The following is a 19,475-nucleotide window of genomic DNA, read 5'->3' on the forward strand; positions in this document are numbered from 1 at the left end:
CGCCCAGCACCCCAATATCGAACGAAGAAACGTGCCGCGCTATCCAGGCCGTTACGGTCGGAAACTCGTGATTGGAAGTCATGGCTACAAATAAGCTGACACGTCATCCCGACCGTCCCTGACTTCTATTCAAGACGTGCATCTTTTGTGTAGATGGCGCGGCCGCCAGCTCGACAAGGAACCGCGCACTCCGCTTCCGCTATGTGTTTCTGTGTTATTTAACTTCAATTTCATTTAAATATTCCATTTCTATAATTCTGACATTAACAACAATTGAACAAGTATTAAAGTTTCAAAAAGAGCAATAAACAACATTTAAATTCGCCATGCACTCTCGTGAAATTTTTAAACAGCAAATAATTCTTATCTGAGATTAGGATTGGACATCAGATAATTTATATGATGGAAACAAAATATTTACAAAACAAAAACTAGCAGATTTATAAAAACAAAAGATCTGGTGTGGAATAAAACTTGTGCAGACAAAAATTTACGAGGTTAGAAACTGTAGAGCATGAAAATTTACGTTCAGTTTAAATTATACAACAAAGAAAATTACTGAAGTTAAAATTGTGAGATAGCAAAAAATTGTATGAGATGAAAAATTTCAAAGCTTACAAAATTACATGAGTTTAATATTTTATGTCCATTCGAATTATTGCATAATTTTTAAAAGTGAAATTATTCAGCTGCATTGTGGGCCATTGTTACACATTCCCCCAAACAAACACAAAAAAAACATAGCAGGCAACCTGGGGGTTCAAAATGGCGTCGGACGAATGCACCGTTAAAAAAATGCGTTAAAAATATGTTTTCCAGAAATATGATCAATCCTGTGGCGCTGTGCAAATAATGGTCTAAATCAGGAATAAAATGCACGTCCCACATGACCCACAATGTTGTTAATTTGTTCAATAAGATTTTATAGTTCAAACATGTGCTCGTTTGGAAAATACTGTTTCAACATGGCCGCTGCCAGAACAAAGAATTTAAATTATGTTAAATGATGCCACACTTTAGCAACGATTCAAACAAAGGCTTGATTGATTTTTTTTTAAATTCAAATTATTCAAATGTGATTTCACGCCGCTGTTAATTTTTTTCAGTGCGAAATTTTAATCCAAATTCGGTCACCATAGCCTTATTTTATCAAAATTGTTTCAAATAAACTTTGCAAATTGAAAGAATAAATTTATTTTTTGGGGTAATTTTACACAGATAGGTACAATTACAAAAAATTGGTCGCAGGTTATTACATAACAGAACTTTCCTAGTCGTGAAGTGGTCAGAGTGCTCGTCATTTACTTCCTGACAATAATGACAACATATGTTTGAATTTTAATGATTTATTATTAATGAACAAACCTGTTGAACGTAAAGGCGTTGAAAGCACTTATTCGCGGCGATTTTTTATTCCAAAAAAAAAAAAAATGACAGGGTGGATCGAAGCTGACAAATGTATAAGTAAAGTCATATACCTTTATTATACTCAGCACCACAGTTTACCAGGGAAGATTCTTTACAACGTATGGGCCACGTGCCCGCTTTTGCACGCTTGCGGGCAACCAAGTGAATTGCGTCCACTCGACGCTTTACTGGAAATGCTCTCCACGAGGGTTTAACCATGCCTAATACATACAGGTGTCTCAGCAATAAGTACATTAATTTTAACCAGTAACAGAACTTGTGAAACGGATCGACTTTTTTATATAGCATTTTTTCGAATACATGTTCACCTCAAATAATAACAACACTACAACAATAAAGAAGGTATTCTAGCACCGTTTTGACACTGACAATCATTTTTATGTCAAGTGTATGTTATTAAACGTGGTCTCTTAGAAGTTTGTTTGCCACAGATTTCTAATTTATAGACGAAATGTGTTGGAATGTTTTTTTTTTTAAAACTTGAATACACCGATATCGTTTTAGCCTTGGGGGAACGACGCTTGCGCCCAAAGAATTTTTTCAGAAAACCTCCCAAATCGTCGTCTGCCAAATGAGCGCACTTTTAAGAACGTTGTACATCATCTTCAAGAGTACGAATCCTTTAAACTTGCAGCTCAAGATCGAGGTAGGTTACGGTTAAGATTTGCTAACATTGAAGAGGCTGTTTTGGAGAGTGTCGATGCAGTAGCATGCGTCACTAGACTGTGTGTACGGAATATCGGGGAGTAGTAATTGGAGGATACTCAGAGAACAACTGCACCCCTTTCAGGAGCAAAAAGTTCAGTTATTGAAACCAACACAAAAAAAATTGTGGAAAGCTTCTTGTCAGCTCCATCTAAAACACTATTCGCTAGAGATTTAATAAGCAGTTCAGAAAAGAAAAACGTTATCAGGGCATGACAATTTACAGAACGTCATCCTAAAATTAGCATTAATAATTTTTTACGAAAGTACTGGGTTATATTAAATGTATGGAAAATCAGTTGTGGATTTGGGGATTCTATCGGTATTCAGGGGAGGCCAATGATGAACTCATAAACGCGGCAAACTTTTCCATAGTGAACACAACAAGTGATGATAATGACGACCATAATAATTATCGTCGAAATTCCGGTGGGACGAACGGTTCGGAATCTCGCCGATAACGTGTGGTGGCGGGGTAACTAGGTGCCAAGCCTTGCGCCGACTAGTGCCGCTGATATAAGAAACACGTCTGGCCGACCTAGGCTTATGCTGCGACTTTCACGCCGCCGGGGGTGGCGCCTTCGGTCAGGAGCGGCGATCGCTCGGGCGCCCGCTACCTCTCCCGGGGAGGGAGCGTCGGGGTTGCTCTCAAGCCGGAGACACGTATCTCAGGTGGTGAGCGCCCGCGAAAACCAGAAAATAAAACAAAACGACAAGAAATATTTTACATAGGTAATAAATCGGGTTTATTCCCTGCCACCAGCTACACGGCTAAAGTAATAAATCTTACGGCTAAACTTAAAATAAATAAATACAAAACGGTTTTACAAAAAAAAAGAAGACGTCCGGCACGGTCGTTCCCTCCGGCAACTTCCTTCAGGACGGGCTCCTCCTGGACTTGGGGGCGGCGACCATGAAACTGGAAATCGCGCGAGAACGCTACGGTGACCCTGGAGGGGAGCGCGGTGGCGGTACACGACGGTTTAGATTTGTTCCTGTGACGACAAAAAAAAACGGTGACGACGATACGTAAACGGGCAAACGACCCAAAAGGTATTTACGGAGGTCGGAGGGTCAGATTGTACACTTTGCCACACTTTCCGATAACTTTTCAAAACAACCACAGCATAGGGCAACACACCTTTTTTTCCGAAGACTTCAAGCAAGGATCCTCTTCTTCGGCCCCGTTGGCGCGGTGCTTCCGAATTTTCCCCCGGCTCTCACAGTACGCATCCCGGTTTCCGGCCTGCGAAAATTCGCTTCGTTACAAAGCGTACTCCGAAGATGAAGTTGTTGTGGACGTAGTTATTGAGCAAAAAAATGGATTTTTGATCAAAGACACTGAAATGCGGGAGCAGATGCAGGTGCAGACCTTAGATCATATAATAATGTATTATCTAAGATGCAGACGCAGAATAGTCACATGGAACAGTACGTTATAAAAATAAATCTTCTCTAAAATGACTTTATTGCTAAAAAAGATATACATATTTAAAAATATAATGTCATGTGCATAACTGTATTAAAGGCATCACTCGTCACATAGAACTGAACAACAACAAGTATCGCAGTTAAATTTATTATTTTCTTCAGAAACTAACTTTAAATGCAAATTAAGTTGCAACTGCACTACATTATCAGTGACTAGTCGTATATCGGTTAAAATTTCATTATACAAAGAAAAGTGTTCTGTATCTTCTGGTTGGTCTTCAGGTAACAACATCAGAAGTAACAAATTATCACTAACAGATTCTCGCAGTTTGAACAAAGAATAACAAAATTTGATCTGTTCAATACTCGTTGTGCATATATGTGCGAATACTTTGTTTTTAATTATGTCAGCAACCAGATAAATTGCAAATGGACCATATTCCTTTTCCGCGCAGTGGTTCAAGTGCATTAAAAGTTTACCGTTATTTTCCACCGTGTCACCTTTGAAACCCAAGCACGAAATGAGGATTGATTCTTCAAATGCTTCTGACATGGAAAAAACTAATTTGAATATAGCTGATAACTCCTCTGTAAATTTCTTGTCAACTTCTTCAGTTTCTACGTATTTTTCGAAGAGACAAAATATGAAATTATTTAGGATCTTACGTGCAGTTCGCGCTTCTGCACCATTCCAACAATTGTTTTTAAATTTCTCTAGTATACTTGCAAATAGGCCGAATTTGTCATTGTTGTTCAAATTAATAAGGATATTGGCAACAAAATCATTAGCTTCTTCTGATGTAAAAATACTAGCGTGAATAACATGAAACGCAAATTCTGGGTTCAAATTTTGTATACATCCCTTGTCGATTTTTGTAATTAAACTCTTTTTTATTTCCTTGTCTTCATATTTACTGAGCATTTCCCAAATGGTTTCGACGTACTTACTTTTGTATTTTGACGGTACATCCATATCTATGGCCGACTTTAAAACTTGTAGATTTTTCTTCTCAATGTTACGGATTTTAGTTTCGACTAATTGCCACACCACGTCAGAGGGATTTTTGACGAAGTATTTAAAAGCCGCCATCAACGAAGCCATATTCGCTTCTTTCAAACAGTTGTAAACAGTATCCACATCACATAGAAGACTAATCAAATTTATGCTGTGTTTGTTAACTGAAACTGCTTTATTTTGTTTCAGCTTCTCGATAAAAGGTTTTGTTTCATTCTCAGGTAAATTATAGAAGCAACTATACAAAGGACTTAAAGCGTATCGTAGATAGTGGCCTTCACAAAGTTCCAAGACAACGGGCAATGCTTTTGCAGGAGAATGGATGTGATGCATAAATTTTATCAGTTGAGTCTGAATAGCGTATAAATTTCTTGTATTCTCATCAGTTAAGTTTATTTTGGTGGGAGGTGGTAGATAGGTTTTCATGTATTCCAAATATGAATCTGGAGTTAACAATATCAATAGAGCTTTAATCAGTTTAGCTTTATGTTGACAACCTTCACCTCCAAGTTTTGATTTTAAAAATTCAACCGCTGTTTTATCCATATCCAAATAGGCATATTTTTTCATGTAACGCCAAATCGGTTCAGCTGTTACATACCACGCTGCATTAAACTGGTCCAGGAAGTAGTTAAGATTGTCCTTCAATACGTTCGGTTCATTTTTCAAAAACCAGAGTACACCAGATAAGCGACCAAAGTGCTTAAATTTTTTAAAATATAATTGTTTTAGTTCCATATATTCCTTTGGCAAATTGGGACAACAAATCATGTATTCTACTCCAGAAACGCGGTCCTCATTATCATAACCTGAAAGTCCATTATCTAACAAGTATTTGACTGATTTTAAAATTCTTGGATGTCCATAAATGCTTACATTCATTTTAGGATAACGTTTATTGAAAGTTTTACACATGTGTGCCAAGAAGCAGTCATATCGAGCAGAATTATTGTCAATAGTGGTATTTGATTTTGGAAGACCTATTTCAACTAATTCTTTCAAAATAATCTTATACACTGTAGGGTTTTCATTTATATGGTTATCATAATGTATCAATTCTGGGTCTGTCCATTTTATACACTTCAGAATAGTATTTCTAACACAACCCTTCTTTTCCATTAACATGAATTTTAAGTGTTGCATTCTTAATCTACATTCGTCATAAACCCACTCACCCCTAGCGTTAGAAATTGAAATGATCTCCAATAGCATATCCCAATGTTGTTCAGTGAATGTATCCAAAATTTTGTTTCCATCAATTAAATAAAAAAATGAATCACGAATTTTTTTGTCGTCATTTTTAAACCTGTCACAAAGTAGCTCTAAAACCTTTAATAAATTATCAAGGTCTTTATTTAGAATACAACATTCTGTCACGATTGCAATATATTTTGCTCTTTCTGATATGGCCATGTGGTTTACTTTTTCCATAAATTCTTGCAAACAATTCTCTGGCGTAACATACTTCAGGTAATTTTGATTTTCTTCCTTTGCTAATTTTAGCTGAGCAATTCTCTCTCTTTCTGTTTGATCTGGGATAATTTTCAATATATCTTCTGGAATAGCATCAACATTTTCCCCAAATTTTTGATTGTAAGTCAAATTATGCATTGTTTTGTAAATACTGAATTGTCGATTTCTTGGATAATGTTTAAGTAAGTCAACCCACAATAGTTCATCTGTTTCTTCGTTTTTCTTGAAGAAAATATGTTGAAGTTCTGCACCGAATTTCCTTACAAACATACTTGTATTTAGAATTTTAAAATAAGTTTCAAGCTTGCCGAGTATATGATTTTCTTGTAACTTTGTATATCTTTTGGTAGTTCGCCGACCAAGCATACCTTCAAACTTGTATTTATTTAATAAATTGGCGAACATTTCCGGATCCTTCTGTGCTATGTACGTCAAAAAAGAATGCTGATGAAGAAACTTTGAACCTCCTTCATTCTTAGTCCTTTCTTCAATATAAACATAAATTAAGTTTGGATTCTTTTTGTGAATTGCCTGCAGTTGTTTATAAGTTAACTTGACTGCATTATTAATTAGTGTTTCATGAATTTTCTCTGTTGTACATTTTTGAAGAATAATCGCTGCAAGGAACGTTCCATACTTCTTTTGTACCGCAGTGAATACTTCATCTGCAATTTTCTCATCAAGTGGCAATTTTTTTAGAAGTTTTGCTTTCAGAGAATATGACAGTGTTGGTAAAAATGTCTTGACAAAGTCCTCGGGGATAATTTTTTGGAACGCTTTTTGATAGAACCAACCATGCTTTGAAACTTTACTTATTGTGATGTCATCTCCATTTAAGTACTGCTTGTAAAGTTCATTGGTTTTTTGAAAATAAATTAAGACATCCACGTAGAATATTTTTTCCAGGTGAGTTGTTGGCTCCAAATTTGCTACAATGTCGTCTAGTTCTTGCGAGCTGTACGACTGCTGCCTTAATAGACTGAACAAATTTTTCTGTTTTTCTTTCACAGTGGTTCCCGGTAAGTTATGAAATTCTGTTATAAATTTATGCACCACGTCGTCCATTGTTACCTAAAAATGAAGAAATGTTTTTATTTTAAAATGACACTATCTTCTTCTAATACTTACCTACATATAAATTGTTGCACAATTTTGGGTGAGGAGATAGATCACTATCGCAAAACTGTTTACACGAAATCAAATATAAAAATATTTATATTTAATAACAAAGCATGTATATCTGTATTATTTATAATCCACTGGCCAAGAATTGCCACCATGATAGTATTAACAAATCAACATTACAGCACATTACACCATACTTATAGAGTTGTTGGTTGCGCTGACATGCCGCACAGCATGACCAGACTAGACTAATAATAATTATTATATTGGCCACGTTTGACTCGATGCGAGATGCACACAGGTTCCGAACCTTCCGACCACGTGACAACTCGTTTGTTGACGCAGAACCGTAACGATTATTTATAGGACCCCAGGATTTCAAAACACAAACTCAAAATTAATATCAAACTGAGATTCGAGGGCTAGCAACGTTCATAAAGAAACCAGGCATAAATCTTCATATATTTTTTGCTCGTCTCACGAAGGAACGAAATTTCGTTTACAATTTAGGCGTGTAAATTGAAAGAATACAATTATTTGTTGTAACAATTTATACAGGTTAGGTCAGGTCAGGTCAGGTCAAGTCGCAGCTTATTTCGATGGAACTTCCCTTGTCTTGAAGTATAAATAAATAAATAAATAAAATACATAAATAAAAAACACCCGTTATTGTCCAACAGGTAATACCCAGTTCAAGGACAAAAATAAGAAAATACATAATAAATAATAATTGTGTCGTTGCAGACATTAGTTTTTGCAGTTCAAAAAATTGGTAGAAGATTACTTCGACAGAACTTCCCTCACTCATATCAAACCCCCAGCTCTTACAATTTAATCATGTCGGCCATGTGTAAAAATAGCAGAGGTGCGACTGAAGACTGAACTGAAACTCATTTATTGTATTCGTAATTTAAGACAAATGGCGATAACGCTTGAAGCGAATGCATACGTGAGAGTGAAACAGAGAAACTAAACTAAAAGATATTTTCTATGAATTGCATCTCCTGGCTTCCCCATAGTTACGGCCTTGTCTAGGGGTCATGAAATATCGAGAAAATATGAAAGTACCAAATTGTTCATGGACTCCATTATTATACGTCCTCATCTTACGTAAAACAACTTGAAAGTGTTTATGTTTATACATCGGAAGAATGTCACCTAGAAACTAGTTTGATTTGTATAAGTTCGTCGTGTCAAAACAAAGGACTTATTATTAAGTAAGCTACGATCGAATAAAATGTTCTGAATATTATTTATTACTATAATTCTTATTTAATCTTTATTTTACATAAAGACGTTCGTATATTCATATTTTCGACAAAATGGGTTGACTCTTTCTTAGTTTGATCAATAAAAAATTATATAGTGATATAATATACCGGGTGTCTGGAAAATGACGGATTAACTCTCCGCTACGCTCTTAACAATAAACTGGTGAGTCTGGGAAAAATAGTAAAAAAATTCCTTCTCACATTTTGGTGGAGTTACAATGATTTTAAAATTGGTTTTTTTGCTACGGTTAACAACTAAATAACACATTCATTATCACAATAGCTAGTTATAAAACTTATAGTTAATAGTTTTCTTGCCCATGACCATGTTTAATTACCATTTCAGTTAGAATGCACAAAGATATGGCTGTGTTGTTTTTGTAATAATTTGATAAAATCCCATTTGACAACAATGTTTGCCTGATATAAAGCGAGGATGGATTTCAGTCACCATCGTTACTAAGAAACCAGAAAGTAAGCCGGAGATATTCACGCAATAGGTGTGTGCAGTGTTGCCAATTTTACTTTTATAAAATTACTTTTTTTTCATAATCTACATCATAAAGAATTTTTTTATTATTTTTTCGGGACTCCCGAAACACCCGTATATAACGTACTGAAGAGTTAATCCGCCATTTTCCAGACACGCGGTATAATTAGGTATATCTACATGATATACCTAATATAAATACAAAATTTGACAACAATCGGCCCAGTACTTTCGAAGATTATCTGTCTAATAAAAATCCGGGACGGCAGACAGACGGAAACGGGAGACCTATTTCTTCGTCCTCTAGGGGTCATGATAGGTTGAGAAAATGCAAAAGTAGAGAGTCGGCCGACGGATTCGATTACAATACTTCCTTTGCTTACGCTCGGGAAGTAAAAAAAACTGCAGGTAATACTATGCCAACAATAAATTTCGGGCATAACTAATGACTGCTTTAGAACTAATAACCGTGAAATGATACTAGTGCCCGAAATTTATTGATTGGCACTGTACAAGCTCTTGTATAAAAGAGTGGTTTATTTTCTTTTGCAGATGGCATTGGTAACATGAATTTTAACAGAAAGTATAATCTCATTGTATTACAAAATAAAGTTGTAGGTATATAATTTTTAACAATGACAATGATTAACATTTGTGTAGTAATTAAAATGTTTCTCATTTTGTACAAATACAGTAAAGCATATAACTCTTGCATTAAATGTTTTATATCACTTAAAATTAAATTAATATAACACAAATATTATAGAACTTAACATACTGCTCGTCACATCCACAACAAACGACGATTATTTTAAATTAACTTTTCTTGCATTGAGTCTTATTCAACACTTAAAATTAAAATGATATAACCCAAATAGTATAGAATTTATCATACTCCTCGTCCCACATACACCAAACGGTGAGTTAAGATATATCTGAACGAGGTATGTCCCAATCAAGTTTTACATTTTTATATGGACCAGCTTTTAAATATAGATTAAATTGTAATTGCACAACTTTATCAGTCACTTGATTAAGTTCACTTACAACGGTATCATACAATTCAAAGTACTTTTGCTTTTCAGGTACATCGTGGGGCAACAATTTAATAACTAACAAATAATCGCTAATGGATTCTTTTAATTGTAGCAACGAATGACAGAGCTCATATTGTTCGGCGATAGTAGTAAAAATATGTTTACGAACATTATTATTGAGAACAATGGCAAACAAATTTACAGCAAAAGTTCCATATTCCTTGGTATAAATATTATTTAATTTTATTAAAAGTTTACTTTGATTTTCTAAATTTTCATCCTTCAAAGTCATACACTCAACAGCAATTAATTCCACGAAAGCGTCAGACAAGGTGAAAACTGAACCAAGTACAATTTTCAATTCTGTAACAAATTTTGCATTGGATTTTTCAGCACCCATGTATTTATCAAACAAATTTAGCATAAATTTGTTGAACTGTTGTCGTGATGGCTTACACATTTTTGGGTGATTCCAACAATTTTTCTTGAAATTAGACAAAATATCCGATAAAACTGTGAACTTTTTGTCAGATTTTAGGTAGAGGAGAATAGTTGCAACAACGTCATTGGCTTCGTTTCCTTTAAAAATACTCTTTCGAATTATATTGAAAGCCAATTCAGGGTCCAGCTTTTCAACAGACGCCTCGTTTATTTTTTGGAATAGAAGCTTTTTCAGTTCGTTGTTTTCATATTTATCCAAGACGTTCCATACTATCTCGATATATTTGGATTTGTATTCAAACGGTACGTTTATTTTATCAAGTGCTAGTTTTAACATTGGCAATTCGTTTTTCTCTAAGGCACCAATTTGAGTTTCTATCACTTTCCATAAGGCCTCTGAAGGATGTTTTGAAAAATATTTTATTGTGGGTGTTAACGATGGCACTGTTGCGTTTTTCAAACAGTTGTATACGTCATCTACATCATATATCACACAACTCAAGTTCATGGCATGTTTCCTCACCGAGAGAGCTTTAACTTCGTCCAGTTTGTTGATAAACTGTTTTGTCTCATTTTCGGGTAGTTTGTAGATACAACTATATAAAGGAGATAAAGCAAATTGCAAATAATCGCCTTTGCAAAAATCGAAAGTGGCATTTACGACTTCTGTTGGTGAATTTAAATAGTGAAGTACTCTCACAACCTTACCTTGAAGATTATACAAGTCTGTTATATCGTCATCTGTTAAATCAACTTTGTCAACTGTTGGTACATATGATTTGATAAATTCCAAATGTGAGGTTGGGGACGATAAAATTGTCAATGGCCTAATCAAATTCTTTTTCTCTTCAAATTTTTCTTCCGCTAATTTCTGTCTGCAAAATTCAACCGTTCTTCGATCTAAATCTAAATGAGTGCATTTTTTTACGAGCCTCCATAACCTTGATGGATTTAGACCTCGGGTTTTAAAGAATATGTTTAAATAATGATCAAAATTTTCTTGTAATGTTTTTGGTTCATGCTTCAAAAACCAAATCAATCCTCTTATCCGACCAAATGATTCAAAAGATTTAAAGTACAGTTTCTTCAGTTGTTGTATTTCTTCGCTTGAGTTCTGCTGACAAACAATATATTGTATGCCTTCGACTTGGTATGTTTCCAAATATTTATCACTTCCATCTTCTAAAATTTTTTTGGCTGATTTAATGATTCGTGAGTTATCATAAATAGAAATCGTATCATTAGGGTATTTCTTATTGTAGATTTTGCAATAACAAGCAAGATAACAATCAAATGCAGCCGCTTCAAATGGTTCATCAGAACTTGGTTTTACAACTTCAGTTTGAAGTAATTCACTTAATAAAAGTTTAACCGACTTAAAATCATTCATAATTCCAGAAAACATAAAAATACCGTCCCATTTAGATTTATATTTTTGTATTAGCTCTTTTAAAGATTTATCATTCTTCACTAAATACTTTATAGCGTTTAGCATAATATCATTTTCGCCGTGGATCCATCTGTTTTTAGCTTTCTCAGTTACCATAATCTCTATAATATATTTCCAATGTTTTTCATCCAACATTTCCAAAATACATTTATAAGAGCTGAGTTTGTTTAAAAAATCTCTTCTAATTGATGCATCATCATTCTTACATCTTACACAGACTAATTCACAAAGTTTTTCTAGCAAAGTCATATCTTTATTCAGACAACAACAATCTGTCGCTAATTCAATATACTTTGCTCTCTCTGACGTTGTTAAATGATTTATTTTATTCATTAATTCTTTTAGGCAATAATTTGACGTAACATACTTTAAGTAATTCTTTTCGCACTCTAGTTCCATTTTCAATAAGGCTAATTTTTCTCTTTCTTGTGCATTTGGCATCATTTTTAACATATCTTCAGAAACTGCGTTAATATCTTCGGCAAATTTGTGGCAATGCAAGGAGTTGTACGTTGTCTCAAATATATCAAATTGCTGGTGTTTAGGATAATGCCTAATTAGCGAATTCCAATATAGTTGGTTTGAACTTGGATAATTCTCAAAAAGTATATCTTTTATTTCTGAACCAATTTTTCTGACCATTACACCGTTATTCAAAATTTTTAAGTAGTCCTCCTTATTATGTACAACAGTGTCTTTTTGGGAACTGACTACACCTTTCGTTGTCCTACGTCCCAAAGTGGTGGAAAAACTATATTCATCATATAAGTCAGTAAACAATTTTGGATTTTTTTGTGCTATGTATGTGAGAATTGGATTATTATTTATAAAAGCAGAAGTGCCTTCAATCTTTGTTCTTTCTTCCACATACACACAAATTAAATCAGGATCTTTGTTAAAAATAGACTTCAACTGAGCTACACTTAGCTTAACTGGATAACGCTTAATGGTATCTTTAATTTTTAAACTAGAACATTTTGGGAGTAAAACAGTGGCAACAAAAGTTCCATACCGTTTGCAAACCGCATCAAAAAATTGATCAGCAACCTCCTCTTCCACAGGTAGTTTCTTCAAAATCTTCAGTTTCAGGGAATAAGAAATGGTTGGCAAAATACTGTTGGTGAATTCTTCATAATTAACTTCTTTGAAGGCCCGTTGGAAAAACCAGTCTTGTTTGGATAGTTTATTTATGGTAATTTCATCACCATTCATAAAATCTTTGTAAAGGCTATCAAACACTTTAAAGTAAATCAGGAAGTCTGTTCGTAAAATTTTTTCTAGGTGGTTGTTTGGGACCAACTTTGCTGCAATAGTTGCTAATACCTTTGACTCGTTTTTGAGCGTGCCATGCTGCTGTAGCAATTTGTAAAAAGTTTGCTGTTTTTCTTTTATAGTTTCGCCTGGAAGGTTGTGAAATTGTGTAATGAACTGTTTAACCACATCACCCATGGTGGATTACCAGCTAAAAAAAATATAATAACTGATTAAGATAAAAGTGATTTACATAAAAAAAAACGAAAAATATTTTACCTCCCCACAATGTTGCACAATTTTTTGTAATAAAAAACTTGTTACTAAAGATGGGTTTTAATATCACTTCGATAACTGTACTATGGCGGTGGCAACTTTATATGTATTTTTCAAGTTTTTATTACAGATGATAATGATTTAAATTAATCATTATCATAAAGGTGACTACTACACATCACAGACACCTTGCCACCTAGTACATTATTGGTATTACACTTGATATGTTATGTTGACAGGTGACGGCGTGGATAACAGCACGTTTACATGCGCAGAAGAAACCCAATATTTAAAAAGGATTAGCAATTGACATAATGCAATTAGGAAATAATTCAAATTTGTACTATATAACAATGGGTGATCAAAGGGTTCTAAAAAACGTAAAATGTAATGTTACAGCCCATAGTATGTAGGTATTACAAAATGAAACATTAATAAAATGCAACAATACTCTATACGTTGGAGTATTTAGGCAACCAACAATATTAACGATGCAGATTTTGTTAAAGAGCTGTTTTAAAGTTAGGCTCCTGTATAACTTTCGTACTGGTAACTTTGCAATTTAAAATAAATGATGCTGATTCATAGTGACGCACTGTGACCTTGAAGTATCAAAACTGTGATATATAGGCAAAAAAATAATTTCTTTACAGATTATTTCAAATCTATTTATTTACAGATTTTGCTAAAATACGGGTCTCTATTGAATCGAATTTTAATTTTAGATATTGTAATAACCCAAACTTCCCGCCTCTAAATTGACCTTGAAAAAGTTTGAAAGGCCCGCGAAAAATTTAAAAATTCGAAGTTTCGACTTGGCTGTGATCGTCTAACAAATAGGAACCTACGTTGTTTTTTTTTTGTTTTTGAAAAATGGCGGGAAGACGTTCTTTCATACAAGTGAGCATATACTGCATGCGAGTTGAGAACGCAAGAAATAATAGACAAAATTAGGGAGGTCGAAATCCTTCCTTTGGAGGAAAAGAAACGAAGAGCGAAAGACACTCAGCATGCCCTTCTGGCGACTCCGCAGGGTCAAGGCGCCATCGGTCTTCATTCCCAAAAACCCACTGGGGTTTTATTCACCGAAATATTACATTTCAAACACCTTAAGATATATGAAAGAAAAACACTCGCGAATTGACAGACATACACATATGAAAACCGAACAAACACAAAAACCTACACATATGTAAAATGGATGGCAGAACCCGAATCATTATGAGAGTGTGGCGATCGAACAAAATATAGAACAAAATACAAAAGGGGGCGTCGTAGCGCGAGCGAAGTTTGGGGCTACCAGTCTGGGCTAGTTTCCCCCGCGACGGTGATTCTATCTATCACCAAGCCTGCCGCACAGCACATCTCCATGACGAACATGCTGTCCTAGCAGGCCGTTTCGGCCGAAAACTAGAGGTGAAGTCCGGTCGACAACTACCTCCAGACCGTTCCCACTGAAATCTTATTCAAAACCTGTACACCTTGTGCAGATAGCGCGATACATTCCGTTACCTTAACTAGGAACCGCGCCCATCGCCGACACTACGTGTTATTGTGTTATTTATCTTCAATTTTATTTAAATGTTCAAACTCTATGACTCTAATATTAAATTACAACCGAACAATTGTTAAAGTTTCAACAAAGAGCTATTGCTCTTGTATTCACAACATTTAAATTCGCCATACACTCTTACGAAAATTCAAACAAATAATTCTTAATTGAGATTAAATTTGGACATCAGATAATTTATATGACAGAAACATTCATCAACAAAAATATTTACATGATCAAAACTCAAAAGATTTATAAAACAAAGATCTGGTGTAATATAAACTTCTGCAAATAAAACATTATGTTACGTTAAAACTGTAGAGCATGGAAATTTACGTTCAAATAAAATTATACAACAAGGAAAATTACTGAAGCTAGAATTGTGAGATAAAGAAAAATTGTGTGAGGTGAAACATTGCAAAGTTAACAGATTTACATGAGATTAATAATAATTCGTGTCCAGTCAAGTTATTGGTTAAAATTCAAAACGTGAAATTATTCAGCTACATTGTGGGCCATTATTATACATTTCCCCAAACAAACACATACACCAAAAACATGGCAGACAATCTGCAGGTACAAAATGGCGTTGTGTAAACAATAGGCTAAATCAAAGTAATAAAAGGCACGTCCCCCCATGACCCACAATGTTGTTAATTTGTTCAATAGATTCAACAGTTAAACATGTGCTCGGTTAAAAAAAAACAAAATAGACGCTTGCAAAATGGCCGCTGTCTGAACAAAGAACGGTGAAAATAACAATTCGTTTGCCGCCATCCAAAATACAGATTCACAAATATAGCTAAATAAAGCATGGCCCGAGCTAAAAAAATCACTTCTTGTAAAGCCCTACTACGACGGATTTTAAATGAAAGATAAAAAAAAAAACGAGATTAATATTTGCTACACTTTATCAACGATTCAAACAAAAAGTTTACATTATGTCAAATTATATCATGATCTAAGTGAATTTTCATGAAATCTTCTAACAAGTGGTTTATTTAAATAATCCTGATTGTTAAATTGTGTTTACGCTAGCTGATGATTAAGAAAAACTAACTTGATTGGTGAATTTACAAACAATGAAACAAATTTACAGCACGTGTTTCGTGTTGAACGAAAGTCCGCAATTCTCGATTAAACGGCCGCAAGAATTAACGCGCGGGTTGGGGACAACAGAGTGACGTCAGTTACAATATATTGTCGTTAAACAAAGGCTTCCTCCCGTTTTATTAACTACCAAACCAACTAATTTACACCTAGCGCTTACCACGTGTTTACACTCACACAAACACATTCAGAATGAATCTACGCCATGCAGTTTCTCTCTCTACTAACCAACCAACCCTCTAACTAAAAACTCCCTAGCGCTATGTGCATTAAACCCGACATGCATATTTGGTTGCCTATGTTTAACGATTTTCTTTTTGTGATTGAATTTTTTTTTCAAATTCAAATTATTCAAATGTGATTTCGCGCCGCTGTTAATTAATTTCAGCGCGAAAACTTTGATTTAAATTTGGTCACCACACCGTATTTAAGCATTTTCTAAAATTCAACCCCTAAGGGGGTGAAATGTGGAGGCTAAGTTTGTATGGGTAAATATTTCTATTGTATATTTACATTTTTACAAGAAACTTAGTATTAATGCTCTTCGACACAAAGAATGAAATACGCATTCAAACATTTTCCGAGATTCAACCCCTTAAGGGGGTAAAAAGGGTGTGGCTAAATTTATATGAGAAAAATATTTTTATGGTGATGATTACTTAAAACTTGGTATGAATGCGCTTCGGAACAAATAATAAAAAACGTATTTAAGCATTTTTCCAGATTTAACCCCTAAGGGGGTGAAATATGGTGGCCAGAATTGTGTGGGAATATTTCTATTGTAAATTTAAATTTTTACTTGAAACTTGATATTATTGCTTTTAAAAACAAATAACGAAACACGTATTTAAGCATTTTCCGAGATTCAACCCCTAAGGGGGGTGAAAAGTACTGGCTAAGTTTGTGTGGAAAAAATATTTCTACTGTAAATTTAAATTTTCACGTGAAACTTTTTTTTTCTTATCCAAAATATAAAGAAAACCGTATACACTTGTCGCTGAATTAATCATTTTATCTTCCACCGTCTACCAACTACCATGCGTATACTCAAGTAATGTTAGTACCATACATTTATTCACTTTTCAAGAAATAATCGCATCAAGTATTTCGTACATAACCTCAATCTTCTTTTTGAACCTTGGTCGCAAAAGCTGAACTTTGCTACCTCTAAATAAGTCGACATTTGCATGCTTCATGGCTGCTAGTGAAAAAAAAAAGCAAAACCAGAAGTAACTCTGACACACAATATTTGGTAAATAACTGGTAATAGAACAAAATATATACATATAATAATGTTTTACGAGATTAAGATATCCTCTACTAATTTGTTAATACACTTGCACATTGTTACTACGTATGGGAGAGTGTCGTTGCACATTAGTTCTTTCAGTTGGAATAAAAAAAGTAGAAGCATACATATCTTGAAGAAATTCTGGGGATACTGAAATGTATTGCTGAGAAAATAGGAGAACAGTCTACACAATTCTTTATTAAATTCGTAAAAAACTTCGAACAAATGTCGTCTCTTCTCTGGGGGAGACTTATCTTCGTATATCTGCATGAGTAGCTTGTCCATACTAATCACCCGCAGTAGGTAGTTTATGAGGGTTTTAACTTACTTTAGGCTCGCCTAGGCACACTAGGTACGGGGCGTTTTTTTGGGTGTATTTAGCGTTGGTGGGGTCGTTTTGTTTTTCGATTTGGTGTTTTTTAGACTTAGGCACGCACTGTACGTAATGGTTTAGGCACGATTTATAAGATATATTTAGGAGTTTTGTGGGTATCGTTGGTGATTTTGAGAAAAAGCGACGGTTACGGTTTTCAGATTTTTATTAGATGCTTATGGTTTGAGGGCTCGAGGAAGAACAAGGAAGGATGTTTGAATTGTCGGTTTTGGAAAGGGATTGGCATAAATTATACATGCGTTCAGGTAGAACACGTGCTTTTGGAGGAACGGTTGTTCCTACAGTTTTATTTTAATAAGACATAGATCTTAAACTTTAAACTCTACTTAATAATAACTTAAAATTTCTGTAGTGAATTATATTTCTTATTTTTATAACATCTCCAATAATTTTTTAACCTGTTTTTAATTCTTTCGAGTTGTTCTATCAGTCTACAACTCACTAACAGCCTATGAACAACTTACGAACAGTTACGAACATATCGTAAACAGTTTAAATCACGTAGGAACAGTTTAATAGGTTGATTCGATCTTGGCGATTTAATGATCCCAAATAAAATAACACTGAAAATCTTAATCTTACAAATCGCGTTGAAACCAAATAAAACTGTTAAATGTACTTGTTTGTTGTGATAAATACGTTGGATACCAAATTAGACACGCAAATTCTAATTTACTAAGGACGTATACAAAGAAGAGTGATTTAATAGTATTGATGTTCTTAAAGTACTCTCATTCATTATTATGAATCCTGACATTTTATTATCAGTATTTCTAAGTTCTTGTGTATGAAGATTGAACGTAAGCTGAGAATTAAAAATCACAACTAGGTGTTTTATGTAATTTTTCTTCCTTGAGATAGAAAGTCTAATTATTATTGTACATATGTATATGATGAGATTATCTGCATGTGATTATGGGAAAAAGAACTATGGAAACATTTATCTAAGTTTCGAGGGAGTTTGTTAGCGATGTTCCAATCAAATATCATATTTAGGTTGACTTGTGGCATTTGAACATCTTCCATAGGGGAAATGATGGAATATATTTAAGATCATCTGCGAATCCTAGCCGCCAACACGTTACGCACTCAAGTAAATCATTGCTAACACGTTACGCACTCAAGTAAATCATTAATATACAGGGTGTTTTTAATTTACACGGAAAGAAAAGAAACTCTGGCGACTTTAGACATCCTAAGAAATTAAATCTATAAACGTTTGTAGCCTTAGTAAAATTTTTAGGGGCAATTTAGCCCCTGTCTAGACGTTTACACCCCCATTGGTAAATAATGGCTTCAAAACACTAGTAACTAAAGTGTAACGACGTGTGACCATCATTTTAGTATTAATTTGTTATACAAATCCTAGGATAAACCAGATGAAACAAAAAATGTACAGTGTGTAATTAAACCAAATTTAAAAATGTTGGCCCATTGCGTATACAGGGTTAGTCACGAGAGAATTACTTCTGAAAATTATTTTTACGCAACCAAAAATACTAATACCGTGTACCACTTGATACTAACTGAATTTAAAATGAAATGCTTAATCCATGATTGCTTTGACTTTGGCACTTTTGGCAGTGTCACTTTGACAATTCCGGAAAGGAGGTTACGCGAGTGTCCATGGTCGTACCGTACCCACTCGGAAATAGACTACGCTGGCGCCTCTAATAAATTTGTTAGGGCTTGCTTCGAGTACCTTTTGATTTTTTGCAATGATACGGATTAGTTA

General features: G+C 34.4%; 2 protein-coding genes across 4 annotated transcripts; both read right to left on the minus strand.

The window, feature by feature from the left end:
• Nucleotides 1–2,853: 2,853 nt before the first annotated feature.
• LOC135132170 (uncharacterized) lies at nt 2,854–7,485 on the minus strand. 3 transcript variants are annotated; one of them, XM_064060154.1, is made up of 4 exons: nt 7,181–7,485; nt 4,513–7,123; nt 3,275–3,379; nt 2,854–3,128 (listed from the first exon to the last, which is right to left on the minus strand). In XM_064060154.1, exons 2-3 carry the CDS (start codon nt 7,115–7,117, stop codon nt 3,354–3,356), a joined length of 2,631 nt encoding a protein of 876 aa, XP_063916224.1. In that variant the 5' UTR covers nt 7,118–7,123; nt 7,181–7,485; the 3' UTR covers nt 2,854–3,128; nt 3,275–3,353. The 3 variants fall into 3 exon arrangements, with proteins under 3 accessions (XP_063916224.1, XP_063916223.1, XP_063916222.1); XM_064060153.1 differs by having other exon boundaries at nt 3,275–7,123; nt 7,185–7,483; XM_064060152.1 differs by having other exon boundaries at nt 3,275–7,123; nt 7,181–7,483.
• A 2,047-nt stretch (nt 7,486–9,532) lies between these two features.
• Nucleotides 9,533–13,639, minus strand: LOC135132181 (uncharacterized). The gene is made up of 2 exons (XM_064060168.1): nt 13,397–13,639; nt 9,533–13,328 (listed from the first exon to the last, which is right to left on the minus strand). Exon 2 carries the CDS (start codon nt 13,313–13,315, stop codon nt 9,863–9,865), a length of 3,453 nt encoding a protein of 1,150 aa, XP_063916238.1. The 5' UTR covers nt 13,316–13,328; nt 13,397–13,639; the 3' UTR covers nt 9,533–9,862.
• Nucleotides 13,640–19,475: the final 5,836 nt, after the last annotated feature.

The sequence above is a fragment of the Zophobas morio genome, unplaced genomic scaffold (genome assembly GCF_036711695.1).
Source record: "Zophobas morio isolate AGI-343-1 ecotype UQ-CSIRO unplaced genomic scaffold, CSIRO_AGI_Zmor_V1 ptg000021l, whole genome shotgun sequence".
In the NCBI taxonomy this organism is placed as follows: domain Eukaryota; kingdom Metazoa; phylum Arthropoda; class Insecta; order Coleoptera; family Tenebrionidae; genus Zophobas; species Zophobas morio.

Bases quoted from the DNA above. Each gene is read 5' to 3' on its own strand.
- LOC135132181 (XM_064060168.1), bottom strand. From the start codon at position 13,315: ATGGGTGATGTGGTTAAACAGTTCATTACACAATTTCACAACCTTCCA.
- LOC135132170 (XM_064060153.1), bottom strand. From the start codon at position 7,117: ATGGACGACGTGGTGCATAAATTTATAACAGAATTTCATAACTTACCG.